Raw genomic sequence first — 26,371 nt, 5'->3', positions numbered from 1 at the left:
GCGGATCGTCCGGTCTGGGGATGCAGCGGGATCGTCCTGCTTGTTAACATGGGTAACTCTGAGGAGACCTTGCGGAGAAGCGGGGGAGAGAGTGGAGAAGCATACTGTCATGTCATCACTCGGCAGACAATTACTTCTTGTGGTTTTACCCAATTCAAGGAAATTGTCGTCCTTGTGAGGGGTATCGAGAGAGAGAGAGGCAAATCAGCCGCGAATTGGCGTCTCGGAGGCCAATTGAAGCGATTTGTATACTCACGTGGTTGAGAAGAATGAACACATAGCTCCGATCCTACAAGATGGTTGTGCTTACTTATTGTTCTCACAACCTAATACTACAACGAGGGAATTGTGCATCAAAGCAAAGAGTGAAACGAGTATAAAGACGAGGCCTTTTGGAGTGTATTGTGCTTAGAAGAGGGTCTTGATTTACAGACAACATCGTAGATGCAAAAAAGATGGACTAAAAATACTCGCTAGCAAGCCAAAGGCTAATTTCGTTCCAATCCTACCGAATATGTGCATTTCTCACTTTGCCAACACGAGCAGTACCGTATAATAATTACAAAATTTACGACAAGGAGTAAACGACTGCTTGCTTTAGCAAGCCGGGGTCACCGGCGCCTTCGCAAAGTACGTCTTGTAGTAGACGTTGTTCCCGACGTTCCTGGCCACGCTGGGAGGGGTGTTCAACGGCCCGCCCCGACCGTTGGCGTTGGGGAATAGCAGGCTCGGCGCGTTCGGCGAGAGGACGCTGCTCGGGCACCCGAGGGCCGTGCCGCCGAAGTGCGGCTCCAGCTTCGCGATAGCCCACGACGCCGCCGCGGCCACCTCCTCCGTCGTGCCGGCGATGAAGAGCGGGACGATGGAGTTGATGCCCTGGTACACGTCGCACAGCAGCGTCGTGGCGTTGAGGTTGCCCGTGCCGAGCTGGGCCACGCCGGGCACGACCGGGTTGCGGATGTAGATGGCCGCGAGGCCCTCCAGCACCGTCTGCACCGCGCCGTACGGCGTGGCGCGGCGGTACCAGTTGGCTGGCCAGGTCTCGGGGACGTACTGGAAGTCGCCCGTCTTACTGTCGTACTTGGCCCCGATGATGGAGGAGATGGACTCGTAGTTGGCGACGCCGCCGAGGCCGTACGTGCCGTTGCTGAAGAACTGCGGGTGTGGAGGGGCATCGTTAGCATTGTACCGTACCGCAAAGGGTTAAGCTTGTGTTTGTTTCATCGGCTTTACCTGCGGGTAGAAGGCGAAGGCGCCGACCGAGACGATCAGCGGGAAGGGGAAGTAGTAGATGTAGGGGTTGTTCTTCTGCGAGAACATGGACAGCTGCTGGTACTGGATGCCCATGTTGGTCAGGTCGAACTGCTTGGTGCCGCTCTTCGCGACGATGTCGACGTTCTGCTTAAACAGGCGGGACGAGAGGTGATGGTTGTCGCCGCATCCGTTGTAGAAGTCCTCGCGGTTGGGCGAGATGTCGGCCTGGGAAAAACTGTCGTTAGATGGGAGATCCCCCCTAGTTATGGTTACGGAGAGTTCGAACCTACCTCAACCGTAGAGTGTCTGTTGAGACCGCCGATGCCTCCTGGGCCGGACCCCAAGTAGAAGGACTCGGTGGCGAGGTCCCCGTTGGCCAGCACGGCGAAGACACCCAGGATCGTCGCGATGTCAGGGCCCATGTTAAAGCCGCGCGCGGCGGCCTCGATGACCTGGCCCAGGTTGACGTGGCCGTCGTGGGGGAGGTAGCCGTGGTTCGCGAGCAGGTTCAGGCCGGGGCATGGTCCTCTGCTGTCGCCCGGGCCCGGTGCCTTGAACTCGAAGCCCGGTTCCGGACGCTTGTCGTTGGGGTTGAGGGCGCCCTGCGCGACGGCCCCGAGGAGGCCGCTGATCGTGTTTGTGAGCGAGCCGACGAGGTTCGTGAGGAGCTGGGGTTCCGGGCTGCGCTTGAGGAGATTCTCGAGGTCCTCTTTTGCGGCCATGGACGGGAAGGCCGTTGCCGAGGCGGCCAATGAGGCCAGTATAGCACCTTGAAGTCTCATTTTTCTGAGGGTGTAAGTGAGAATGGGAAAGTCGTAAAAAGGAATCGGAACAAGTCGACTGTAAGGAACCTGGGAATGCTCCCAACAACGGATTGGACGACTATATATATATTACCTCCACTGCCCCAGTGAGCACCAATTCGAACTGGCGACATCATTAGAATAGAACTCGTCAAGTTGAGATTACAATATAGGCTCTGGCCGGTGATGTCAGGGGCATGCGTCCGAGGTCAACACCTTAAACGGTGTGGCCCCGGCCACTCCCCGGCAAGCCCAGCACTGACTTGGCGACGCGGGATCCATCGGTTCCGACAGTAGCGGCTTTAGCTCGCGGACATGGCGTCGATGTCACGGTCTTTGCCCCGGACTTGAAGGGTGGGAACCACATTCACCGTGGCTCCTATTTTCTGGCCCCCTGGCATGTTAATGGATAGACAAAATAGGCCGGGGCCTTGCGACTGGTGGACCGTCCAAGTCACTTATGGGGGTGGGAAAACGCAACGCTAGGCAGATGGACCATGGCCGGTATTCACTCCGCTTAGAAATCACCCTTTTCCACAAGCGCGATAGCTTCCACGAGCGCGTCGGACGGCGGGTTTCTGCTAGCAACGCTATAGCGCAGCGATGTTCGCATGACGTCCGTTCTACGTGATCGGTTCCCAGCAGCCTCTTGGACTGAAGGGGATAGATGGCCTTCCAGGTGCTTTGCCTCCTCAGTGATCTCAACTCTAGAGAAGCACGCCCCGGCACCTAAGCCAAGAATACTTGCCGACGGACTCTTTGGGTAACGGCTCACAGTCTAGCCGATGGACTAGGTGAAGATCGACACCGGCGGTCCAGCACTAGACCCCGGCACAGACCGCGGCAACTAAAGCAACGAATCTAACGACGCGTTGTTGCAGATCATCGCCGACTACTTATCCTTTTAGCTAAACTACGCTTGAACCACATTTCTCTTATGAGTTCTGTCGTCGTCATTGGCGGAACGGCCTGGACGCAGGGGACGAAACTCTTTGTTGTGGAATGCTCAGACTCGTTTTATGATTTCGAGTTTCACCGTTCCTTTGAGAGCTTGCTCTGAGCTGCGATAAGAGCGGGTGACATGATGAGCTCCCACATCTTCATCTTGCAATTGACATTTTAGCATTGTGGATCATGTTATTGAAGTTTATCAGCCTGACGTGAAATTTTGAGTCAGCTAAAAGTCTGATAAAGCACCCACTCCTGCTTCATTCACGAGTCCGGACCTGATCAGGTGTCAGGCGACAGTTCAGCAGCCAGCAGTATTGGGTACATTGGCCTATTGCGTACTAATCGAGTGATGTGTTGTTAACATGTCTATCTTAGCTAGGATAAGAAACAGATCAAGGTTTTGTGGTTATAATGCTTACGTTCCTTGGTTTTTATGGTGAGAATTCGAGCATGGGTTGAATGCATGACCCTAAATATGCAATGCCCAGATCTGACATCAGGCCAGAGACCACGTATCTCTGTAGATAGTTCTTCTTTTCTTCTTTTTCTTAGACACTTGTATAAGTCGCCACAGTGTACTACATTATGTTTGCATTAGACTGTTGTAGTCTCTTAGCATGACAATAAGCAAGCTCAGTATTACAAAACAGTATTCACTGCCAGAGTTAGAGTAGACAGTAAAGTAAAATGAAACCCATTTCTCCCAACATGCCCTATTGATAACCGAGAAATCCCTCATCGAGTGGGAAGGCTGGAAAATCAACTAATACAATAGTTCAATGTCGTAAAGCGTTCGTCGGCGGAGGTACTGACGTCTAAGTAAAGTGCTCAGAGTCGGAATTTGGTTAAGGTGTAGACAAACCTAGCAAATTAGCTAAGTCTTCATGCAGCATAGAATACGTTTACAGTCAACAAACTTCTTTATTTCTAAACTACTACCTAAAAGGCAAGTGTGCTACCATCAGTCTTCAATCCTTTTCATCGTAGAAGAAGTCGTCACCTAAGCATCAGAAGAAGGCCAACGCGTTGGGAGGGCTTGCAACAGCTCCCGGAACCTATGAGACCTGTGGTCAGTCGCGGGCGCAGTGACTTAAAGAAGTTAAAGTGGACTTACGTTCATAGGAGAGCTTGACAGAAAGAATATGTATCGACCTAGTGAGAAGCAAATCCGGGAGACGTCTTCCAAATAAAAGAGCTCTCCTATCGGCATGCCCCAACCAGCGAGAAGCCACTCATGCATGTGCCACTATGTCGCTCAGGTGCGGCCAGATCACCCGCCGCCTTAAGGTTGCGCGACCTGGGGTGGTAAGAGGTGAGTAGGGTGAGTAGGGTGATTACGTAGCGGTTAGTAAGTTTGAGCGTGCGGGGTAAGTGCCAAGATTGGTGGCGTGTCCATGTCCGCGAAATAAAAACCCGTCCATGTCCATCTGGTCCATCCATCTTGTTCATCCATTTTGTCCATCTATCTATCCATCCATCCATCCATCCATCCATCCATCCATCCATCCATCCATCCATCCATCCATCCATCCATCCATCCATCCATCCATCCATCCATCCATCCATCCATCCATCCATCCATCCATCCATCCATCCATCCATCCATCCATCCATCAATCAATTAATCAATTTACACACATACCAGTCGTCATCTAACGCTATGGAGAATTGGAAAACCCTTATTGCCAACTGCAGGAAGACATCCGAGCATAGCATGGAAGACAAACTCCGCCTTACTGGAATTCTCATGCAAGATGTGTCATTGTTTGATCAATATCCTGTCACTACCAAACGGCGTTACAAACGGGCTCAAGCACACATTAACCAACTACGACAACTTAAGGACATCGGGGACACTGCATACTACCTGTGCCTATTTGGAAGCAGCCTAACGTACCTTGAGGCGAATATGGATGCTTTAGAGAAAGATATGGAGGGATTTCTCAAAAGTGCCTCCCCAGACGCTCTCTCCGCCTTTACCGATTATGCCCGGCCAATAGCTGAGAAACACTACTCGGAGTACTCAGAGAGCAAGAAACGCAAACGAGCAGACAGTGAGCTCGTTAGCTCAAAGAGCCCGAAGGTTAGTAAACAGGCCCCCACAGTTAAGGGACAGTATAGAGAGGAAAGCAACCCTAACACTTCTATCCTACAGATTACCAGAACTCCCTCTCAGCTCGATATTTCTCCACCTGCCTCTTCTCAGTTGAACACTGCCAATAGCAGCAGTTCTCCTCCCAACACTGAGACTTCCTCCCAACCCGGTGCTGCTCGACTCGATCCCCCTCGACTCGATACGTTCGACGACAGGGCCCCTCAATTCGATCCCTCCAACCAGAAAGCATCCCCTCAGCCTGACAGCTCTCCATTCGCTGCCCTTTCGCTCAAAAAATCGTATCACCCTAATGCTCAACCCAGTCTGTCCGGCAGCTCCCTTCAGCGTAACATGTCTGTTGACGATGACCGAGGCCCACTTGGGGGTTTCATTGCCGCAAACAGCAACGACGCCACCCCTGAAGAAGTAGCACGAGTTTCCGAAACAATATCACAGTCATTCAATGGTGAATCACACGATATAGACAAAGAACACCTGTATTCAGTGCTGGCTTACTACAAGGGGCCAATTTCCCTCTTTATGCCTCAATTGCCTGGACAGACGCCGAAAATTACACTTAGTTTAGACTTCCTCCAGGCATTTACAATCTTAATAAAGATGGGAGTGTATACCGCTACTCTGTCATAGACATTATTAGACCAACTTTGCAGTTACCAGAGCATGTGAATCTCAGCCCTTTTTCCCAAGTCACCATAACCATGTGCCCTACAAAGTCTTTCCCAACCATATCAACTAATTCATTTGTTGCACTTTGAATGTAAACCACACCACTTTTCATACTATTCATTTCCACCAGGAGGAAAAGCGTTCCCAGAGGCGGTTCCTGCTGGACGTTCTCAAGTTCTCGCCAAATCGGCGCAGAACATCGCTTGCCAGTCTGCTAGGAAGTAAGTACTGAGTTGTTTGAAATCCTAGGGTGCACTTACATCCTCCTCACATCTCTCAACAAGCTCCTTATCTGATGATATTTTAAACCGAGACTTTTTTAATATGCCGTTTCGGACTTGCGCTCCGTTTCCCGCCAATTGCTTGAGGTCTTGACTGGAAACTGAAGGTTCGTTCTAATTCAATGTAAGCTCAGTTCGTCCTATAATAGTCATGTTCATAATCGGCTCTTACCATTTGGCAGAAAGTAGGTAACAGGTCAACGTCTCTAATTGCAACTGCGATGGAAGAGTGCGAGGTTTAAATAACAGAAAGTTTCGCGAATGACGCCCAGGCCCCGAGAACCTGCACAAAATTTGGCGCCTCAGCCCTGCTGACCAGCAAGGCACCAGGCGGGGCATATCAGGCATCAAGCGGGGCACGTCAGGCACCTCGGCATCATGTGTGGATGGAATCGGAGGAACCATTAACCCGTGGCAATCGATGCACGCCCTGCTCGGTAAGTATTGCGGATGGCTGGCAATGGAAAAACATCAACAACAGCGAGAACGAAATTTTTGAAAACAGCACCAAATTGATCAAACCACGTCCGCTCGCGTCTGCAGAGGTTATTTAAGGCATAATGCTATCCTTAGCATTAATTCTGCATTTAAAGGGCCTGCTTGTAGCTGCAGGCAGGCTCTAACTACAAAAAATTTAAGAGCAAGCTACAAAGTATAATGTATTAATAGACAATACTATTACTACTACTGCAGGCAAACTACAAGCTGCTACATAAAGCATAATAACTACGCCTAAACAACTAATACTAGTACAACTGCTACTAATAGGTTTTAGGTTTCTTATTACCTCTAATAGCAGTTTGCAACGTCTTATAATAATAAAGGCGTATCTAATAGAATAGTATTAACTTCTGTATAGAGAAAGCACTAGATATTAGGCATGCTATAATTAATGCTGCAAAATACTACAGACTATAGATAGATTAGTTCCTTATGTTACGAGCAGGTCAGGGCAACCAACTGTGGCACAAAGCAAAAGCTTCGGTAATGATGCACCTGCATCATTATCCCCTGTTCTGCAATATATAGTTACGCCGGCCAGCACCCAACTGGTTGGGCCGTAACACCTTATTACCCCCTTTTGCAGTAAAGGATTAGTATCTCTTTAACGTATAGCAATATCTGCAGAATCTGTAAGGGAGCTCTTATACCTAGTAATTAAATACGCTAGAGTTAGTAGAGCATTATGCTTTGTGGAAGAAACTTAGGTTAAAGTAGTGGATGGCAATAGTAGTTAACTGATAAAAAATATAAGGCTATATAGGAACTTGGCAGGAGGTAACAAAAGGACTTGTAGATTAACTGAGAAATAGTACATACGAGTCTGAGAGGATGCGGACAAGAGAAACAGACGAGCTGAGCGCTGGGGGGAGACTGGAGGTATGCAGAACTGCACACGGTGGTAGACACCGATAGAGCTGAAGCAGGAAGACACAAAAGAGGGAATCTGAAGGCAAGAAAGAAAACAGCTTGGAAAAGAGGCAGCAGAAAGAGAGACTTTAACAGAGAGAATCAACATATAGGATAGATAGTGCAGCGAGGAATTTGGAAACAGCTGGCCCTGATTCAACAACAGGGCGAGGTGGGGCGTTGCGACTCATCGTCGACACGTCGGCTGTTGGCCAAACCCCGCTATCCGGGCATAGCTGCTGACAAAGCGGCTGAAACCGCGTAGGATATAATCAATCAATCAATTAATCAATCGATGGCTGGCAATGAGTCGTAGCAGTCAGTCGACCTTGGAAGATTGGCAGCATTAGGATACGTCATAATGGCCGCAATAACGTCGAGTTCATAAAGGACGCAGTGAAGAGATTATTATAGAGGAGCCATACTGAGAAACATAATACACAGACACATATAGGCACTGTTTCTCGTTTGCGCGATTAAACGGTGTTTCTCAATCTCAAAGCTGCCAATCGCGCACTCCTCCTGGGAGCAGGGCTGATGACTTGTTTGGCCCTACGTCCGGGATTAGTTTTACGTGGCCCAATTTCTGCTAGTGGAGTCTGCCGTTGCCGCTTCCTAGCTCGCGCCGGCTTGCCCGGGCTTGACAACTCGTTACGCTGTGCTTTCGCAGTGACACGATCGGTAGCAACTACTCGCTTCCGCTGACTTGCCCGTACCATCCCACTTATTGTCGAAGATCTTGCACATTTCGTTGTTGACTGTCCATGCGGGAGTGCTGTAATCTCAGGTTCGTCTCGTTGCCCCTTTTGTGCCCACTCTGGTCCATCTGTGCTCGGGAATTCAAATATTTGTGGTGTTGGCTGCACATCTGAGAACGACGCAGAGCTAGGCTTACTTCGTTTTTGTCGTTTGGGTTTAGTCCCTAGATCGAAGTCGTCGTTCATGTTGCTTGCTGGGCGTTTCCTATTCGTACATTGCCCAAATTCTGCTGTCTGTATTAGAAATTATCCAAGCAAAAGTTTTCAACGCTTACTCATGGTCGCAGTTTCTTCAAACTCTACCGAGGTAGCACGTAAGTTAGGATCGTCACGAGACGGCCGCAAAGCTTCTGCCCCAGTCTCAGCCCAAGCAGCGATGCCCTCCATCCTGTCATTCCAGCCATACACGTGTTGTTCGACCAGCGCGAGTTCAGCGTTATCTTCCTCGACTTCAGAGTCTGAGGACAGGAACTCGTACATCGCTTGGTTTGCGGTCGGCCGTTGGAGCGATGTATGTTCGTTCTTAAGGTATCGGAGCCTTTCCTCCCAAAAGGCAAAGCGGTCACCGAACTCAGGTTCTCCGGATCGTGTGTGACAGCGTACAACGCCATCTTGAAGGCACAGTCCTGATGTTCGGAGGACACTGCGACCATCCTTTCCCATCCGCCCAAGACCAACCATTGCCGTGTAGACCCATCCCTTCACTCGTTCGATCTGAATCGTGCCCTGGTGCTTCTCTAAACATCTGAGTTTCGCCTTCCAGAATATAAGGTCGTCCGAATCGGATCTCGTTATTTGATCGGAAAGTGAACGAACGTCGTTGGGGCCAGCGATAGAAAGTCGCTCGTCAAGGAGGATCTGATGGCCTACTTTTCCGACCCTGCTAAGACTCCAAGCAATGGCGTATACCTTTCCCTTAACCTGCTCCAGATCATGGGCAGTCTTATTTGGAGTATTAGAAGCGGCCTGCAGCTTTTCCAGACCGGCTTTGGATAGACGTTCGGAAGGCATTGTAGATAGGGATAAGGTGAGTATATTGAGAGAGTGTAAGGATGGACGACGGACTAAAACCGTCATTTCCAAATACAAGGCGTCAACTTACGTAAGAAACGCAGCACTGACCACTGATCCGCTCAAGTGGTCCATCCATCCATCCATCCATCCATATCCATCCATCCATATCCATCCATCCATCAATTTATCCATTTATCCACCAGTATCCGTTCTTCTCCGTCCATTTTACACACCCATAAATATACCCGTGAGAAACCGCTTGTACCTCAACACGATATGGGTACCGTTCACTGTTTCGACTAGCGCTTGATTACCCTTCTATGAACAACACGTCAAACAGCACAGCTCAACGCATGCTCCAAGTCTGTCACATGATGGGTTCAATCGAAAGGAAAACACTCTTTACCGTGCATTCTCGAGATTCATTCATCTTCGACCCACACCACTCAATCTATGAGGCCAAGGGCGAGCATGAACCGGATCCCCTCCCCGATTCCGAGGACCCCGCTGAAAATGGGACACCGGCGCCTGACATCCCACCGACTACCTTTCTTCGTATCACCACGGATCATTGGCCAAGAGATCCCTTTCTAGGCTTTACATTCGGTTGCGATGCGACAGTCTGCGATGTCTTGCTCGATAGCGACCAGCATAGAGGGACTAGCATGAAGCAGTTCTCCATTGTCCCCAATATGATGGTACCCGGAACCTTCTACGTCAAGAACCACAGTCAACACGGTACTAAGATCATGGTCGGCACTGCACTACATCATGTGAAATCCATGCGGCCCATTGCACATGACAACGAAGTACACGTTTTCTTCCAAGCCTTCGAGGTCCAACTTCGGGTACCTAATCATGAGCCACACTGGGACGCGTTCCGACAATGTTGGGTGGAATTTATCTCCAAGTTCGCCAGCGCACCCCCGGATCTTCGGCACCTAGATCTAGGTTCATTGCTCAGAACGAGCCAGCCGGGATCAAAGCCATCGAAACACAGCCGCAAGGACAAGATCGGGCGTGGAAGAAGTGGGAGTAGCGTATTTCTGGAAGTCGACCGCAAGACCGAAGCTACCTACGCTGTGAAATACTTTGTTGCTTCCACATCCAGACGAAGGATAGAGGAAAGGGCCAAAACTTTGCTGAACTTTTCTCACGTAAGCTGCTGTTACACATTCGGTGGACCAAACTAATGGTTCGGCTAGAAGCACATTGTCCAGTTCATTGAGTTCCTTCCCCACCCAAAAGCGCTCGTCATGCAGTTCGTCGGCTGCAATCTTCAGGAAGAGCAGGCGAAAAAAAAACTCACGGCCGACGAAACACGCGACGTCCTCCATCAACTTCTCCAAGCTCTCAACTACATCCACCAACAGTCAAATATCCACGGGGACTTGACGCCTTCCGCTGTGCTGGTGCAATCGCGAAAGCCCCTCTACGTTCGACTTGGCGGCTTTGGCGACCCAGACAGTTATTTACCTATATATGCATCGCCGGAAAGATGTTTCGGGCCCTCATTCTCTCGTCGCACCGATATATGGTCTCTCGGAATCGTTGCTTTGCAGTATTCATATGGAATCCCAGAGTATGGCCGAATAGGGAAGGAGGGTTGGTATGACGCGCTGGCATCACGTTTAAAAGAATGCCCAAACTCCAGCCTTACAACGGAACTCCGCAAGTGGTTGTGCCCATCGCCTGATGGCCGCCATTCTGCGCGCCAATGCCTCAGCCGCTCAACATACTTTAAGGTGCCTGCAAAAGTAGTACCTGAAAGAGATTTAAGCAACAATCTACCCGATACATCGCCCTTTAGAGAACCGAACAATGAACCTGACAAAGCACCACCTGGAGATGAATCGACCAGCAGCCTACCTGACACGGCGCCGCCGGAACATGAACCAAGCCAGCATCGTTTAGTTATCGACTTCGAGTCAGGCGATGATTGATGATTGCCTAGTTAATGTCGAATGTCACCAAGGAGAACGTGTTGAAGCAGACATAGAGGATAATAGATTGGGCGTAGCAGGATCACGGGATCCTCAAAGCAAAGCGAGACTTCGATTTACTTAAATACTTGTGCAATTTCTTATCCAGCTGTAAGAGAAGTCTAGATCCCTCCTCATTTGCGGCTACACCCATGATTGAGAACCTTTGCTCCCAAATAATATTATACAGCAACGTTATCACCAAAGCAATGTTCCCGTAATGTTGATGCTGTCGTGTTGATCAGGTATCCTTAAACATGGCTGCCACGTCTCATGCGGAGACCATGGTCAGAACACAGCCCAAAGGAGCAAGCCACGCCGGCTCGAGGCCGTTTTCAGTAATATTCTGGGCTTCTGTTACCAGAGGCTTCAGTCGTTGAGCTGGGCCGGCGAGGATGTGGAGAGCCGTGTTGCCGAGCGTGTCGCGATGGCAGGATTCACGCCGTTTTGAAAGAGGAACTGAATCGTTTCTATTTTTGGCTTGGGGACTTCTGTGCTGGGGTAGAACAAATGTAATGCGCTGTTAGGCCGATCCCTCGCGCTACCTCTGGTCCAGGTCACTGTCTAAAGTGCGCATCAAAGGCTGAATCATGTCCGTTCCATTGAGACGAGCTCAAAACAGAATCGAACCGCAGGAAGCTGCAGTTGCCTGCTCCTGTTTGGCAAGCTGCTCTATTCCAGCAACGCCTCTATGTGTAACCACGAGTAAATGAGGGCAGGGTGGGAACGACGGGACCAGCACGTCGTTCTTGCCCAACCTGACGACTATGTGGGAGATGGTTGGCCAACAGTTGTCTTATTGAAAACGCCGAATTGCTAGTAATCGACGAAGGAGACGGTATGAGAAGTGGGAGCAGTATGGTCTGGACTGGTATCGGTGATGGGAAAAGATGGTTTGATAGGTGTTGGGGGAATAATGATGATGGTAGGAAGATTCATGTCGGGCGTGGTGATTGATTGTTGAATCGCCAGGCTTAATTGGCTCTTAATAGTGAACGATCTCGAGCCTCGGGTTCCTGAAACCCTGAGTTGCAAACCAGATATCGGAAGCTTATATCTCGGTTGCCTAGAGGGGTCATTGCAGGTATGATGGTGGTTCATCCGGTTTTCGGTAAGTCGAGATTATGGTTCTTGTAGTCTGAAATCTCGAGGCAGTATCTAGCATAGAGAGCCCTGAAAGAATTGCAATGGGAATGGGAGAGAAAAAATCAAGTAAAGAAGGCAATCCACAGAGCAGAAATAGCGAGAACTGAGGTAGACCAAGAAAAGCCAACAGAGGCGTTTAAACAAACGCTGGAGGCGTGGGAGACGCAGGAGAAAGAATGAAAGAACAGAGGCAAAGGGATGGGGGATGGGGGATTGCCTGAACAGAACGAAGCCAAGAACATGGCACGAAACACAAGAACCGGTTAACTCAACCCCCCCACATCCGAAACACCCCCGCATCCGAAACACCCCATTTCTCCTCCTTCACCACCATCACCGCCTTTTTCAAACTATTATAACAATTGCCATATATAACCAAACAACGCCATTTTTTCAGAATACCTTCTTCAACCCATCATGAAGCAATACTCCGAAGATGAGCTCCAACGGGCCCTTCTAGAGGTAGCAGCTGGGAAGGGTATCCGGGAAACAGCTCGAGCATGGGGTATACCAGTCGCATCACTTCATCACCGATTCCATGGGCGGCAAAGCAAAACTACTGCCTATACCCATATGCAGCGATTATCCCAAGCCCAGGAGGATTATCTAGCTGGATGGGTTCAAATCCAAGATGCCCTAGGTGCTGGCCCTACCCATCAACAACTAAAGGGCCTGGCAGAGCGTATGCTAGGCAATACCCATAATACCCATCAACCTCTAGGCAAGAGATGGGTATGCCGATTCCTGCGGCGAAACCCATCAATTAGGACCCAGCGATCCAGAGCAATAGATGCCCGGCGATGGAAGGCCCATTCTTCCGAGGTTATCCAGGGTTTTTTCCATCATCTGACCAATATCCCTGCCATCCAGGGAATCCATCCATCCAACCGATGGAATATGGATGAAACTGGCATTATGGAGGGCAGGGGATCTAATAGGCTAGTGCTGGGCTCTGCAGCATCGCGGCATATCCAGAAAAAGCAGCCAGGATCCCAGGCATAGGTATCCATTATCAAGTGTGTGGCTGCCGATAGGAGGTCCCTATGCCCACTAGTTATATATAAGGGTAAATCAGTCCAAGTCCAATAGTTTCCATCCAACCTATCTGGATATAAAGGATGGCACTTCACATATACGGATAATAGCTAGACGACTAAAAAAACTGCCCTTAAATAGTTAAAGAAGGTGTTCATCCCAGGCACTATGCCTAGTAAACCAGAGGCAGCCAGACTGCTAGTTCTAGATAGGCATTACAGCCATATATCTACAGACTTCATGTAGGAATGCTTCCAGAACAAGATATATCTACTATATCTACCGCCACACTCCTCTGCTGTCCTTCAGCCACTAGATATATCAGTCTTCAGCCCATTAAAGCATGCCTATCATAGGGAGGTTGGATATCTAGATAATTAGGTTAATAATTCAACCGTTGCTAGGAAGAGGGCATTTCTAGCCTATTATATAAGGGCCAGAGATGCAGCCATAACAGCCCAGAACGTTACAAGTGGCTGGAGGTCAGCTGGACTATGGCCAATATGCATACAGCAGCCTCTATCTAACCCCATAGTAACTAAGGACCAGCAGACCATCCAGACCAGCCAGCAGACTAACCAGCCTAGCAGCCAACAGTAGGATAAAGCCCTATCTATCGTCCCATAGTCAACACCTCGTCGGTCTGCCGAGCTACAGCATCAACTACGCCAGTTAACCCATATAGGCAAGGATAGGTTAGATACCCATACTATTCGTCACCTATCTAGAAAGGTGCAAAAGGGGTATAATAACCAGGCATCTAGAGTAGCACTTCTAGAGCACCAGGTCTGCCAGCTAGAGGGCAAGTTGGAGGACCTACAGCAACGCAAGAGGAAAAAGGTCCCCCTATCGCCCAACAGCACCTTTGCCACTATATAGGATATCCGGCGGGCGCAAAGTCCGGATATCGGCAATATGGATAGTCCGGATGAATCCAGTGCATCCGAATTACCCAGTGAGGCCGGAAGTTGCATATGGGTGGGTGGTGGTGGTGGTGAAATAAGTGGTGATAGTGGTGGTGATGGTGGTGGTGATAGTGTTTCGGATGTGGGGGTGTCTCGCAAGTTGGGGGGTTGAGTTATCGGAAAACTAGTTACTAGACACAATTAACGATTGTTGGAAGTGGCGAGCATTTAATGAAATGTAACTTGCATCACTAGCTCAAACTTCCCCCAGGGACAAACCAAACTTTCGGGTCAAGCTAGCCAATAATACCGCACCTCATAAGCCCGCAATAGCCAACAATCAAGAAGCCCACCCACACTACATAAGTTTACCATACGACTCTCGTGATGATCGCGGCTAACCATCCAACCATCGTAACCATAACCACATGGCTGAGAGCTGATTGGACCGGTAACAAGGGAATCAGTGACACTGGGTCCTGACTTCAGCTTCCTGGCTCTTGGGGCAGGGGGTCTTACGGCCGGTAAGCCCACAATCACACCACCCACTATGACTGCTACCATGCACCAACAACCAACATGGGGGTGGGGACAGGTGATGGGGGCAGTAACCAGGGGTCTGGTTACGAACATCAGCATTCCGAAACCCCGGTATAGTACTACTGGGGCAGCTAACGGGGCTCCCGAAACGAGAAAACGGGCCAGGATATTTTCAAGGGAGATAAATAGCACTGGGCACAAGGCAGCCAGACTAGAAGACAAGTAAAAGCCGAAGAGCGATCTATTAGCATACAGCTTACCTTGGCAACGCAAAATGCTGAAGAGGCTTATTCTTGTTGGCGTTCTCGGCCTTGCTCACTTGTGCCTTGACGGCCTCCTTCTTTCGACAAAGTTCGAAGACGACAGTATAGTGGTTGTCAAGGTGAGAGACTGACTGATCATGAAGTGCGTAGATACACTGCTAAACGTCATGAAGTTCAACGCGACCAAGCTGAAAGACAACCTGAATCACCACCCTTTCCAGCGTCTCGATCTGCCCTCTCATCTGACGGGCAAGCTGCCTACCAACTTGACTGTTGGTGTCTGGAATGCTTGCCTCGGATACGAAGAACGACGCAAATGTTGGGCTTTTCGTGATCTGGAGTCCGCATTCCAAGGGTCATTGACGACTGGATTCGATGCCGTCACCGTCAAAATTACACGGGTGATAGCTCCGGAATATCTTATTCTTGCCGACGCGACCTCGACTATTCTCCTTGTTGGGTGCTGTTTTTTTATTATCTGGTTTGCTCTTCGAAAGGCCATCATGTGGTGCATCCTCATAACGATGATCTTATTCCTGACCCCTATCGTCATTTTCATCGTCATCATATATTCACTACGCTCAGTCATTGACAATCTTGGATTCGAAATTGAAGTAGGAATCGGTGGAACATTCGGTATTATATGTCTTGGCTGTTCTGTACTGAGCCTCTTGATTGGGATTTTGGAACTGTTTATTTGATCTCTGAGTTATCTTCGTTGACTTCAATCGCTGTGTATTCCCCAAGTTAGGTGTGAACGGACTGCAGTACTTAACTTCCGGGTATGTAGATACCTAGAGTGGGATGAACACTGTACATCTAGGAAATGTGGAATTAACAATGGTTGATCTTTATAAGATCTATTTCAAGCGAAGGGTCAGGTTGGGGGACCAGGAGAAGGATCACGTGACATAGACTCGTGACTCGTGCCATCCGAAGTGGCTGACGAAATAGGGCTCCAAGACATAGAGTAGGATATGAGACCTAATACACGATTCACGTTTACAGAAAAAATTACAAGGAGGTCGCCTAGCCTAACATATCATTTAAGTTTCAATGGTAAGCTTCAAAAGGTCACATCTTGACAGCAACTTGGAGGGGGCACTGCTCAACTTCATCATTGGGCCTAATCGTGAAGCCTCAATTTCGACACCATATGTTAGACCTCCAGTAGCCCTTAGATGAGACTACATGTGGGCGACACTGGGTAGAAGGGCCCTGGAGATTTAACAGGTGGTGCTAGAATTAAAGCTTGACAACTGTTATATTACTTATTGCTTAGTTGTAAGAATAGTTTATTACATTAATGAAAGAGACGTTTATTATTGGTGCTGGGCAGCATTTATTAGGATACAGCTACTGTTACAACGGACGATTTCACAGCGAACGCGAACCAAATCCAAGCGCAATGAAAAAAATTCGAGTTCTTTAAGAGTATCTATAGGTAGCGACAGGTTTCTTCCATTCCTCATATCAATGCTTGAATAAGGGTCCAGCCCAATCTAAAAGCCGAGCTACCTAATCAGAGGTACTTTCGGTGTATGACCGGCTGTAGCGACGAGTGCGGCGCTCGGGCCTGCGTTCTTGGGTGTCATGGGCCCTTCGGGCAATCGGGACCTCTAAGTCAGGCTGACGGCGTTTGTTACGATCGGGCGAGTCAAGCCTTAAGAAGAGTTAGTGGCTGGCCCCGTGAGAAAAAGAGACAGCCTTACATCTTCCTCGCCAAAATGAAGACACCGGCGGCGACGACGGTTGCCTTCAGGCTATCCTTGGTCTTGCCCATAGTCTTGGTTCAAGTTGGTGTTTAATGAGTGTTTAGAAGTGATTGGTTTGAAGTGAGTCTTTCTAAGTTTGTGGCTGTTGGGGGGTTTATTCTGGTGAAGGTGGGAGGTAGACGCCTTTATATAAGTGGTACAAGCAAGGTATTGACAGAAATCAGAAGAATGAAATGTAGTAACGAAGGACAGGTAACAGTATGCTGGAATTGTGAATTAAAAAAATGATTCTGAAGAGCTTCCAGAGTCTCGGAAGATATGAATCTCTTCTTGTTCGTCTTTACTGTTACGCTGTGCTTGTTCGTACGCTACTTTGAAGTTTTCGAAAGCAGTGTTAATCGCTCTGATCATCTCCTTCAGAGCCTCTTCCTGGGCTGCAAGTTGTTGATTGACGGACTGGCTGTGGCGTAGAGTCGCCTGAAGCATTTCGTGCTTCCAGTTGCGACGCTGTTGAGTGTTTTTGTGTTCCAGCACCCGTACTCGAGACTCAAGCCTGGAAATGGTGGCCCGATGCTCCGTGTTTTGCTTTTCAAGTCGCTTTGCCTTAGCTTCTGGAGTCTCAAAGCTCTGCTGTCGTCTATGTTGTAGTCCGATTGTCAGCCCCTTTTGTGACAGGGGCTTCACCGAGCCAGTTGGCTCCGCTGGGTCGTCTTCAAATTCGAATCGCTGAGGCCTCTTTGGGAGGGGTTTTTCGAGTGGGGTGGGCATTTCGGCTTTGTTCTCAATATCTAGAACAACGAAGATGACCGAGGGAAAGGTAGTTGATAAATAGCATTTGCATATCTAAGGGCCAACGCACGCTATTTTTACCATGCATAGGACAGTGCAATGTCCTCTCAGAAGACAGAAAACAGAAAACGGAGCACACTTGAGAAGAAAGGGAATGCAGAAGTTGAACAAAGCGCCGTTATCTGTAAACAGTCTACTCGTTTTGGTACAGCTTATAATAGGTCTTTTGTATCTTGTGCTAAGTTGAATATGCTTCTATTCCATAGCAGTCTGGATATTCTTCTACCGAGTACCTAATCCCTGCCGTATACGTACAAATACATGTAATCTCGTGTTCACCCTTGTCACAAACAAACGACATATCCTCGTCATGGCAGATTGTCAAGCCAATCACTAGCAACTTCAAGACATGTCTCGCCGGCTGTGACCCCGCTCATGTCACTGTAATCGGCCTCGCTTGAGAACATCTCCTCCCTGCAGTCCAAACCGGTTGGCCGAGTCCATCTCCACACGTCCGCCGAGAATTTATCCAGACCGTCTCTGATGGTATTAAGCTTGTCGCTCAAGATACCCAGCTGCCGATCTTGCTCATTTTGCCTCTCGACCACGCATTTCGCGTGTTCTTCCTGCTTGGCAATCATCTGGTCCAGGGCTGCTTGGACAATGTTCAGAAGGGGTTCGGAATGCGCTTCTGATCTTTTGCGATGGTCAGCGGACAGCAACAGCTGGAGTCGGGATCCTTACCCCGCCTGGTTTGTGTCTGGCACGCCGGTCAGCCTTCCCAAGTTGAAGACCGTGGCGTTCATCTGAGGCAGTCTACACATCCCCTGTTGGAAGTCGACGAAATCCTGCTGAAAGTCCGTACAATCCTGTTGCAAGTCCGCATAATCCATGGGGACTTCCATGCCTGTTAGTAGCGGCATGGATGTGTCGTAGGATGCATGCTTTAAAAATGGCGACAACAGCCCTGTGCCACTTGCGTCGGGGGTCCCAGACTTCACCGGCTCATCCAAGTGTGTCGCCGACAAACTTGGCAGCCGGTCGTAGCCATATGGAAAGGTAGTAAGCTCTTCCAAGGGCAAAGAGAGCAGGCTGGCGAACTCCTCGTCGGTCATAAGGTGAGTCATTGTGTAGATGTGTGGAAACGGGATAAAAATTGGGACTCGTAGTTGCTCTGTTGTTGTTGGGGTGGTCTGGGAAGTTTCCTGTCCTCCATCGTTCTCCTTATATCTTCGTCGCTGCTCTCTACGCGCCGACCCAGCAAGGAATCTATTTCGGGAAACTGAATTTCAGGCGACTAGATACCGTTGCCTGCGCTGCGAAGACCGAATACTGTCTCGAGAGAACGTGAGCCCGAAAACTGGTCCGTCTCATGGAGTATATAACTTGGCTTTGCAAAATCAACAGGAAATTCTTCATCCATCAACAAGCTACCATAACACGTAACCACTAACTCAAAGAACATACTTACAATGGAAACCATTCGTATTCTCATCGTCGTCGGAATCTTGGTGAAGTCTGTCATGGCCCATCATGGCAAGCCGGCCGTGTGTGCCTGGGACCCGGCGATAGTTGTCGAGGCGGGTTCGATCCTCTCAGCCAAGTATGAATTGCCCAATCAGCTCCAGCTGGCGCTTGGCTGACCAATCATAGAATTGACAACCCTTGGAACAACCGCTGCGAGGCCACCCTGCAGTTCCTTGACCCTACTTATCTGCCCATAACGTGGACCTTCGATCCGGCCAACTGCAAGGGCCAGCAGCTCGGGCAGTTTGTAGTACCAAAGTCTGCACCCAGCGGGGACGCCGTCGTCAACTGGTGCGTGGAGAACTGACCTGCATCTATCCTTGCTAAGTGCTTGCAGGCAATGTGCTGGGCAGGGCTCCCCCACCTGCAGCCACGTCCTCATTCGGAATGGATTGGGAAACATGGACTCCGAGCAACTATTGCGTCTCGGCAGAGTCGGATGCATCTCTTCGTTGCTTCAGACCACAACAATTTTGCAGACGCAGACAGATGAAGGCAACACAGTCACTCGCCTCGTGTCATCGGTTCTAACACTGTCGACGACGAGCTTCGCCAGCATGCCCACGAGCAATAATATTCTTCCAGCTCGGGATCCCCTTCCTACTAGCCTTGATCCTTCTAGGACGACTCAGGGATCTCAGCTTTCTATTACATCACCAACAGCTCCGGGGACATCCATTGAGAGTTTCACCTCGACACTAACAGCTCCGGGGGCATCCATTGAGACTTTCACCTCGACACTAACGTCCAACACCATGACTGCGCCCGAAACCGGCAGCTCTTTGGATCCCCTAAGCCCAACCAGTACGACGATTACCACCCCCACACCAACGTCTAACGCCGTGACTACACTTAAAGCTGGAGATGGCTTGGATGCTGGAAGCCCTCCCATCACAACGCCTTCCACCTCCACCCCAATCAACCCAGAGGATCCTTCCTTATCTGGCGCAAGTGCCTCTGGCGGCATCAAGAATCAGCCCTCAGATAGCATTCCCACAACCATCTCGGTTGTCACCATGACGGTTACGCAGCCAGGATTATGCACCACTACATTCACCGCGTAAAACCCGAGGCAGCTAACTTGTGGCCGCTCTTTTCTTTGTTATAGGCATCGTGCAATAAGAATACTTTCCACTACACCCTCTAGTCGGTCCTGCGCGCTTGCTGCTGTTTCTCTTATTAGCTTGATAGATAAATAGAAGTTCTTCTGTATTGATTCTGTCTCTACGGTGGTGATTTAAGTATTTAAGAGTGATGAATTCCAGAAAACCTTGAATAAAACTTCTCCAACTTCAAGCTTTCCTCATTATCCCTTTTTCTTCACTTATTACCTATCATCTTTCTCCATCACTCGCAACCATGGCCAGCAATCACCAGGGGCTTAGGCATCCACTTCCCCTGTTGGCTCCCAGGCTTTCGTACGCCGCAGGCGACCCTGTTCAGATCATGGAGTCTGCGGCGGCCGAGATGAAGCCCTGTGGAGAGGTGCCTCAGCAACATGTGCAGGTCCCGACGACTCCAACCAACACAGCTCCTCCTCAGATGAGCCCTCACTTTCCTCAAGGAAGCAACTCTCCTCAGATAGGTTCTCACCTTCCTCAGGGAAGCCTAGGGGATGCACATCGGTTGTCTCACTTCGACCCTCGCGTCACTACACCCCTGCCTTCAACCTTGATTCATGAGCCGAAGAATGTTTACATCCCCTTCTTCGACCATCAGAGCTACGTGACTCGATTGGAGTTATATAATGTACTCTGCGAAATCGAGTTCAAATTGAACTGCACTGAACAGAAAATGGCTGCACTGGAGTCTAGACTTAGCGCTCAGAAGATTGAAAAGGTCTGAATTTTCCTTTCCCCACAGCTTGAATTTGGCTAATATCCAAGCAGCAATCGATGGAGAGCAAAGTCGTGTATCAGTTCGATCCCCCGACTCCTACCGCTATGAGCCCTTGAATCCAAGGGATGAGGATGTAGCCAGTATGGTTATAGCTGTGTTATTTCATCTGTTATGTTTATCCCTCATTTATGTTTGCATTCATATTTGGAAGTTTGGAAGTCTCTCCCTACTGTACGCTATAAAACCAAAAACACAACACAGTAAAATGTTTTCCAGCATTTCGTTCTCATGGTTCAGAAAACCGTTGTATGATGCACGTGTTCTGCGCCCCGTTGAGGCGGCCTTCCCACAGCTGGACTTCACTGAAATAAAGCACACCTGGTGGCAGGTCAGGACGTGGCCAGCCAGCCCAAGTTCTGTGTTCCTCATCATGGATACGTTACCATCCGAACTACTCTCCAATATCGCTTCATTCTTGAGTCTTAGTGATCTCTCAAGCTTTCGACTAGCATGTCGACGATTTACTTACGCCAGCCTGCACCTGTTGCTTCAACATTTATGCGTTCTCGACACGTTGGATGACCTGGAAGAACTCTTTTCTTGCCTTTCCCTCGACGATAAAAGCAGATACACAGAGAGCCTCACGTTGTTGCACGGTCGGTGGCCCGTTTGTGACTTCCAGCGATGGGCCACTCATCCGTTGCAATTAAACGAGTCTCTCCCCCAAACTGCGTCGTCCCCTAAATGGACGGACGCGTTCCAAAGATACCGGCTGTTCGTTGAGAATGAAGCCCGCCGTACAACTCATGACGACTTGACGAGACTGAAAAAAGTACTCGAGCTTTTCCCGCGGCTCCGCCAGCTCACAGTCTCACATTTACACACCAAGGGATGGAGACCTGTCGGCCCTCAGCAATACATTCATCTGCGTGAGCAGATATGGATGTCCCCTTGTATCAGCGATTCGGAATCTCTCGGGGCTATCGCCCAAAGTGTGCTGACCTTGCTTCCCACGTTGTCCTCGGTTCAGCATCTTGCCATCGACGGACGTCTCAACCTATCATCTATCACGGACATAACGCCAATCATACAAATAACCAGCCTGAAAATGAAGGCTGTTCAGCTAGCAAGCTGGGACCGTGAACGCTTTTTGTCTGTGATTCACATGTTTCCCAGTCTCAGAGAGCTAGCGCTTGGATTCACCTCAACCGAAGTTCTCGTTCCAGTAGACAAGATTTCACTGCCGTTCCTGAAGAGGCTTTCACTTCACAGGCTATATGTGTCCGAAACTGCTCTTCTCAGGGTTTTGGAGCGTAATCCGCAGGTTTCGCTTCACCTGAGCGACGCCACCCTGGTTCGCGGTCATTGGGATACCTTCTGTCACCGAGCCAGAAGAATGGGAAAAGGCGCGGACATCACACTCGAGGGATACATGAACGGCCTGGACCCCACTTGTGTTCACCTTTCTATTGAGGGAGATAGGAAGTATAGGCTATTGCGGTTTTTAGAGAATGGTGAAGCCCAGTGGCCATTCAGAGCACGGTGGATTGCTCCAAGGGTGTTCTATGTTTAGCAATATTAGGTACCTCAACTCCCTTCATCTCGAATCACCTTGAGCCATCCGGAATCGGTTTTGTGACGCACTGTGGTTGGTCAGCGGACACGCGCGGTACTTGCTGCGCTCTGAGTGGTGTTTAAAAACAGATGTCGGCTGTTCGCGGCAGCCTGACCTATCCAATAATATCTTTTGCAAATGTTGGAACAGATATAAGGGCCAGTTTCCCTTCAGTCTGTTGGGGTTATTCTTTTCGAAGCAGCAACCTCACTCCTTACCCATTAATATATTTGATAGATTTCTTTGATTTCCTTGTCACTTGTCTCCCGGTGAGACTCATTTTTTCTCCACCACCCGGCTCTACAATGTCTCATAAGGACTCGCGCTGTTTCCGAACCCGCAAGGACGGCTTGATCGCTAAAGCCCACGAAATCCAGAAACGCGTTCCTGGCACCAAGGTGGCTATCTTTGCCTTCTACAAAGGCAAAATGTACAGTTACCAGTCCGATGAGAATTGGCCCGTCGACCCCTTCAAAATTGAGGGCGTTGTCGCTGTGCCGGACGATCAAAAGCTTCCGGACCACTTCGCCACGATTTCTGTGGAAAGGACCTCCCGCCACGGCTCCGGATCGAGTAGATCCATGAGCTCGGACGAAGTTTCAGTTCTGACGGGCGGCGGATCTGCTCCCATGCCGGTGTATAATCCATCAAAGCCCTTTACACCTGCCTCGAGGATGGCCACTCCTCCCATGTCGTCAATCACCGTAGACGCACTTGAACCTTCCTTGCCACCAGTAGCCACAGCAAGGTCGGCGATGAACAGAACCTCCGCGGTCGCTTCTTCAAGCTCCCCACTACCTGTAACCGTCAGCCCATCGATGACGACCTCCACCTGGGGACCGACCTCCCCCTGGCGACCGAGGACGCCTCTGACGAGAGGCTCTCCTCGACCGTCAGCAACAGCGTCCAAACCGCAAGGTGTGACCAAGGCATCGTCAACAAGTCGCACGGTCAACAAGTTTCCGAAATACTTCAATTAAGAACAGGTGTTTTCAGAGTGTTTTGATTTACGCTAGAGTTAGGCATTGAGAATGATGTAAACTCCGCTTCGGGTTAGGATGTACATTGCTAGACAGTACAGTATGTATTCAATGTCATCATTCTGCTCCTAGTTTTCAGTTCATCGATTCCTTTACGCGGGACATGTGACAGCAACAAACAGGCTACTCATTACCGGAAACAGAATTATGTTGTCCTATGTAGGCCATATATGACCCACGGTCGCGATGGCCCTGGGGAACGGCCCTCAGTCGAACCTGACACTATGGCAACCTAACCATGTGGTGGATAAACATTCAAGCCAACGCACCCGGGCTACCGGGCGTGCTTCTAGAGGAGAACAGTTTGACATATAGCACAACTACCAAAGTACCACAATTGCTTATGGTCGTCGGCAACTTTCAGAAGCAGATCTACCTAAGGCGAACATTTTCCAAGACGTTACGTTACAGGCCTGAAGGTCACATTGATTTCATTCACTGCAGCGAATCGATGGCTCTTGTGGACTGCACCTTAATTAATGCCCTCCCCAAGGCCCAGGGAGGTCCTGTTGCAGCCCATGTCGCCCGCTATTGCCTTGAGTCCATTCGGGAGGCGCCGCCCACCGCTGTGCAGACGGTCTACTCGAGGCTTTTGTATCCCTTTGTCTCAACCCTCTTATTCTTTGCGGATGACTTCGGCGGCCCAGAAGCAGCTGCCGACGTTCTGGCGATCTGGGTATCTACCTCACAGCAGGCGACACTGCCGCCCTGCCTTGTCGTTGCCACCAATTCGACGGTCGCTGAAAAGACATTTATTGCCATGGTCAAAAGCCGAATGATGCAGTGTACCGGGTTGCAGGCCCCTTCCAAGCCAGCCGAGGCCGAGAGAATGCTGAAGCTGCATTTCGCGGAAATAAAACTTACCCGCCCGTCCGACTATGTCTACCGCCCGAGGACAACCCAGCAGCACAGGCTTACCGGCCTGCAACTAGGTCAGCTCTTCAGACTTGCTATCAATCAGCTGCTTCTCAAGGAGCCGTTTGATCTCTTGGTTGCGTGGCGAAGCTTGTATCCGTCACCAACGCAGGCAGGGCAACACCTGACCCAGGTGTGCGCAGCTGCCATGGGTAGAGGCATCAACCCATTGGGAATATTGTCATCATCACTTGCTACGGACCCTTTGATACATCGTGAGCACTTGGATCATTTTTTCTACATGCTTGAGATACTAATTCTGGGCAGATCTACCGGCAGAAACTGTGTTCGGGAGCTATGAGAAACAACTTGATGATGTCCAACTCATGTGCCGGAAGGTCAGCGCACCCGGCCAGCTTAAGCAGGAATTCCATGAACGAGCTGCAGAGGCTGCAGCTTTGGACCGCCCGTGTGAAGCGATCAATCTGATTGTACAGTCACACTTGAACGACAGCATACCCCGAGCACTCTGCGCTTCCTGCTTTATTCGGACCTCCACACATGCGCTTGGGTGCGAACATCAACTTTGCGATTCGTGTCTTGTCCACAGCGGCATACGGCAACCAGCATGGAGATTTTCTCTCGAAAAGTGCCCCATTTGCCGCAAACCGTCGGGTGGTGGCTTACGAGTGAAGCCATCCACAGCAGCGGCCCGGGTTCTGATGCTTCCCAGCACCTCGGCGGAGACAACATGGAATTTTCTCGAAAACCTACGCGGTAGACTGTTTGGGCCTCTACAGGACTACTTCGATCTCGTGATATCCTGTTCGAAAGGTTCTTATTGTCCAAGGCCTTGATTGGTGCTCCAAACTCATGCTAATCCCGTGCAGTGTCTCCCGCTCAGTCAGCCGAAGTCGGGCTTCCGAGAGACAGTTCACTACTAGCCGAGACATCGAGACCTGAAAGTCGGGGCAGTCAAATTCGTCGCAAACTAGGTCTCAAAGGCGGTCTGCGCTTACGGGCTGCATCAAGCCCGCAATGCTACGTCGCGTATATGAGCGACTCCGACGTTGGCGACTGGAAGTTCATGGGGCAAGACGAGTATGACACCTAACCTATAGGTGTTCTGTGCGGCAGCTAACTGCATGTCAGCCTGGAACTGGTCGCAGAGAAAGAGTGCAAGAGAACATGGCCGGTGACAGAAGTATATACGCTGGTTCAGGGAGCCTCGGACATAGGCTGCATTGGCTCCTTACTGTCATCGTGCTTCTATGCCGAGCCTTGTTCGTCCTCACACCCGGATACATTCGGCATTCTTCTGCGGTGTCGTCTCTCCCCGGGCCCTCATTTGCTCAATCTTATGTTAAGACTTCGGGATTGGAAAACCCCTGTGCTCTATAGAGTCGGGTCAAGATCATGGTGTCGGACGAGGCTCTGCAGTGAAGACACGTGGGAGATGCTGAAGAGCGGTCAAGAGTATGAGCTGCTACTATGCCTGGATGTGCCTGCCTTCGGACCGCCTGTGCACATCCGGATCGACACCACGCCGGCGGGAGGAGGCTGTACTGATATCAGCAGCTCCCCATTTTCTGTCAGCGATCTACTCCAAGCTCACGACTTTTCTAATGCTACATCAGGGCTTAGCATCCAGGAGAGCCGGCTTTCTTCAAATTCAACTCGTCACACAGACCTTTCTGAGAACAGAAATGGGCAAAAAGAACTATGGGATGAGATGGAAAAACTTGGGATGTTGTTACAAGATATCATAGCTTATTAGAGCATTTACTAATATCTCGAAGTCCGTAACTACTGTTCTTTTCAACGCTTGTGAACAATCATCGCGTGATTCATGTTGTATGAAAAACGC

General features: G+C 49.8%; 13 protein-coding genes across 13 annotated transcripts; 7 read left to right on the top strand and 6 right to left on the bottom strand.

Annotated features, from left to right (window-relative positions):
• Nucleotides 1-597: 597 nt before the first annotated feature.
• CDEST_14414 (Putative chloroperoxidase) lies at nucleotides 598-2,036 on the bottom strand (the record flags this gene model as incomplete). Its single annotated transcript, XM_062930570.1, has 3 exons — nucleotides 598-1,155; nucleotides 1,234-1,479; nucleotides 1,545-2,036. The coding sequence occupies 3 exons, from the start codon at nucleotides 2,034-2,036 to the stop codon at nucleotides 598-600; spliced, it is 1,296 nt and encodes a 431-aa protein (XP_062786621.1).
• A 2,435-nt stretch (nucleotides 2,037-4,471) lies between these two features.
• Nucleotides 4,472-5,662, top strand: CDEST_14413 (uncharacterized protein). Its single transcript, XM_062930569.1, has 2 exons — nucleotides 4,472-5,095; nucleotides 5,164-5,662. The coding sequence occupies exons 1-2, from the start codon at nucleotides 4,669-4,671 to the stop codon at nucleotides 5,229-5,231; spliced, it is 495 nt and encodes a 164-aa protein (XP_062786620.1). The 5' UTR covers nucleotides 4,472-4,668; the 3' UTR covers nucleotides 5,232-5,662.
• Nucleotides 5,663-5,698: 36 nt separating this feature from the next.
• On the bottom strand, nucleotides 5,699-6,335 carry CDEST_14412 (uncharacterized protein). The gene is made up of 3 exons (XM_062930568.1): nucleotides 6,244-6,335; nucleotides 6,051-6,185; nucleotides 5,699-6,001 (listed from the first exon to the last, which is right to left on the bottom strand). The coding sequence occupies exons 1-3, from the start codon at nucleotides 6,244-6,246 to the stop codon at nucleotides 5,738-5,740; spliced, it is 402 nt and encodes a 133-aa protein (XP_062786619.1). The 5' UTR covers nucleotides 6,247-6,335; the 3' UTR covers nucleotides 5,699-5,737.
• Nucleotides 6,336-7,876: 1,541 nt separating this feature from the next.
• Nucleotides 7,877-9,316, bottom strand: CDEST_14411 (uncharacterized protein; the record flags this gene model as incomplete). The annotated part of the gene is made up of 2 exons (XM_062930567.1): nucleotides 7,877-8,466; nucleotides 8,515-9,316. 2 exons carry the CDS (start codon nucleotides 9,314-9,316, stop codon nucleotides 7,958-7,960), a joined length of 1,311 nt encoding a protein of 436 aa, XP_062786618.1. The 3' UTR covers nucleotides 7,877-7,957.
• A 144-nt stretch (nucleotides 9,317-9,460) lies between these two features.
• On the top strand, nucleotides 9,461-11,196 carry CDEST_14410 (Putative protein kinase; the record flags this gene model as incomplete). Its single annotated transcript, XM_062930566.1, has 2 exons — nucleotides 9,461-10,410; nucleotides 10,459-11,196. Exons 1-2 carry the CDS (start codon nucleotides 9,574-9,576, stop codon nucleotides 11,194-11,196), a joined length of 1,575 nt encoding a protein of 524 aa, XP_062786617.1. The 5' UTR covers nucleotides 9,461-9,573.
• A 5,446-nt stretch (nucleotides 11,197-16,642) lies between these two features.
• On the bottom strand, nucleotides 16,643-16,907 carry CDEST_14409 (uncharacterized protein; the record flags this gene model as incomplete). Its single annotated transcript, XM_062930565.1, has 2 exons — nucleotides 16,643-16,787; nucleotides 16,837-16,907. The coding sequence occupies 2 exons, from the start codon at nucleotides 16,905-16,907 to the stop codon at nucleotides 16,643-16,645; spliced, it is 216 nt and encodes a 71-aa protein (XP_062786616.1).
• A 208-nt stretch (nucleotides 16,908-17,115) lies between these two features.
• On the bottom strand, nucleotides 17,116-17,607 carry CDEST_14408 (uncharacterized protein; the record flags this gene model as incomplete). The annotated part of the gene is made up of 1 exon (XM_062930564.1): nucleotides 17,116-17,607. The coding sequence occupies one exon, from the start codon at nucleotides 17,605-17,607 to the stop codon at nucleotides 17,116-17,118; it is 492 nt and encodes a 163-aa protein (XP_062786615.1).
• A 389-nt stretch (nucleotides 17,608-17,996) lies between these two features.
• Nucleotides 17,997-18,755, bottom strand: CDEST_14407 (uncharacterized protein; the record flags this gene model as incomplete). The annotated part of the gene is made up of 2 exons (XM_062930563.1): nucleotides 17,997-18,324; nucleotides 18,373-18,755. 2 exons carry the CDS (start codon nucleotides 18,753-18,755, stop codon nucleotides 17,997-17,999), a joined length of 711 nt encoding a protein of 236 aa, XP_062786614.1.
• Nucleotides 18,756-19,100: 345 nt separating this feature from the next.
• Nucleotides 19,101-20,219, top strand: CDEST_14406 (uncharacterized protein; the record flags this gene model as incomplete). Its single annotated transcript, XM_062930562.1, has 3 exons — nucleotides 19,101-19,231; nucleotides 19,282-19,446; nucleotides 19,526-20,219. 3 exons carry the CDS (start codon nucleotides 19,101-19,103, stop codon nucleotides 20,217-20,219), a joined length of 990 nt encoding a protein of 329 aa, XP_062786613.1.
• A 295-nt stretch (nucleotides 20,220-20,514) lies between these two features.
• CDEST_14405 (uncharacterized protein) lies at nucleotides 20,515-21,110 on the top strand (the record flags this gene model as incomplete). Its single annotated transcript, XM_062930561.1, has 2 exons — nucleotides 20,515-20,994; nucleotides 21,045-21,110. 2 exons carry the CDS (start codon nucleotides 20,515-20,517, stop codon nucleotides 21,108-21,110), a joined length of 546 nt encoding a protein of 181 aa, XP_062786612.1.
• Nucleotides 21,111-21,259: 149 nt separating this feature from the next.
• On the top strand, nucleotides 21,260-22,567 carry CDEST_14404 (Putative F-box domain-containing protein; the record flags this gene model as incomplete). Its single annotated transcript, XM_062930560.1, has 1 exon — nucleotides 21,260-22,567. One exon carries the CDS (start codon nucleotides 21,260-21,262, stop codon nucleotides 22,565-22,567), a length of 1,308 nt encoding a protein of 435 aa, XP_062786611.1.
• Nucleotides 22,568-22,825: 258 nt separating this feature from the next.
• Nucleotides 22,826-23,716, top strand: CDEST_14403 (uncharacterized protein). Its single transcript, XM_062930559.1, has one exon. It carries the CDS (start codon nucleotides 22,915-22,917, stop codon nucleotides 23,587-23,589), a length of 675 nt encoding a protein of 224 aa, XP_062786610.1. The 5' UTR covers nucleotides 22,826-22,914; the 3' UTR covers nucleotides 23,590-23,716.
• Nucleotides 23,717-23,887: 171 nt separating this feature from the next.
• CDEST_14402 (Putative Zinc finger, RING-type) lies at nucleotides 23,888-26,281 on the top strand (the record flags this gene model as incomplete). The annotated part of the gene is made up of 4 exons (XM_062930558.1): nucleotides 23,888-24,779; nucleotides 24,832-25,338; nucleotides 25,395-25,605; nucleotides 25,657-26,281. The coding sequence occupies 4 exons, from the start codon at nucleotides 23,888-23,890 to the stop codon at nucleotides 26,279-26,281; spliced, it is 2,235 nt and encodes a 744-aa protein (XP_062786609.1).
• Nucleotides 26,282-26,371: the final 90 nt, after the last annotated feature.

This window comes from Colletotrichum destructivum, chromosome 10 (assembly GCF_034447905.1).
Source record: "Colletotrichum destructivum chromosome 10, complete sequence".
Lineage (NCBI taxonomy): Eukaryota > Fungi > Ascomycota > Sordariomycetes > Glomerellales > Glomerellaceae > Colletotrichum > Colletotrichum destructivum.
Note: the sequence above shows the minus strand (reverse complement) of the source record. Positions and strands in the feature narration are given on the sequence as shown.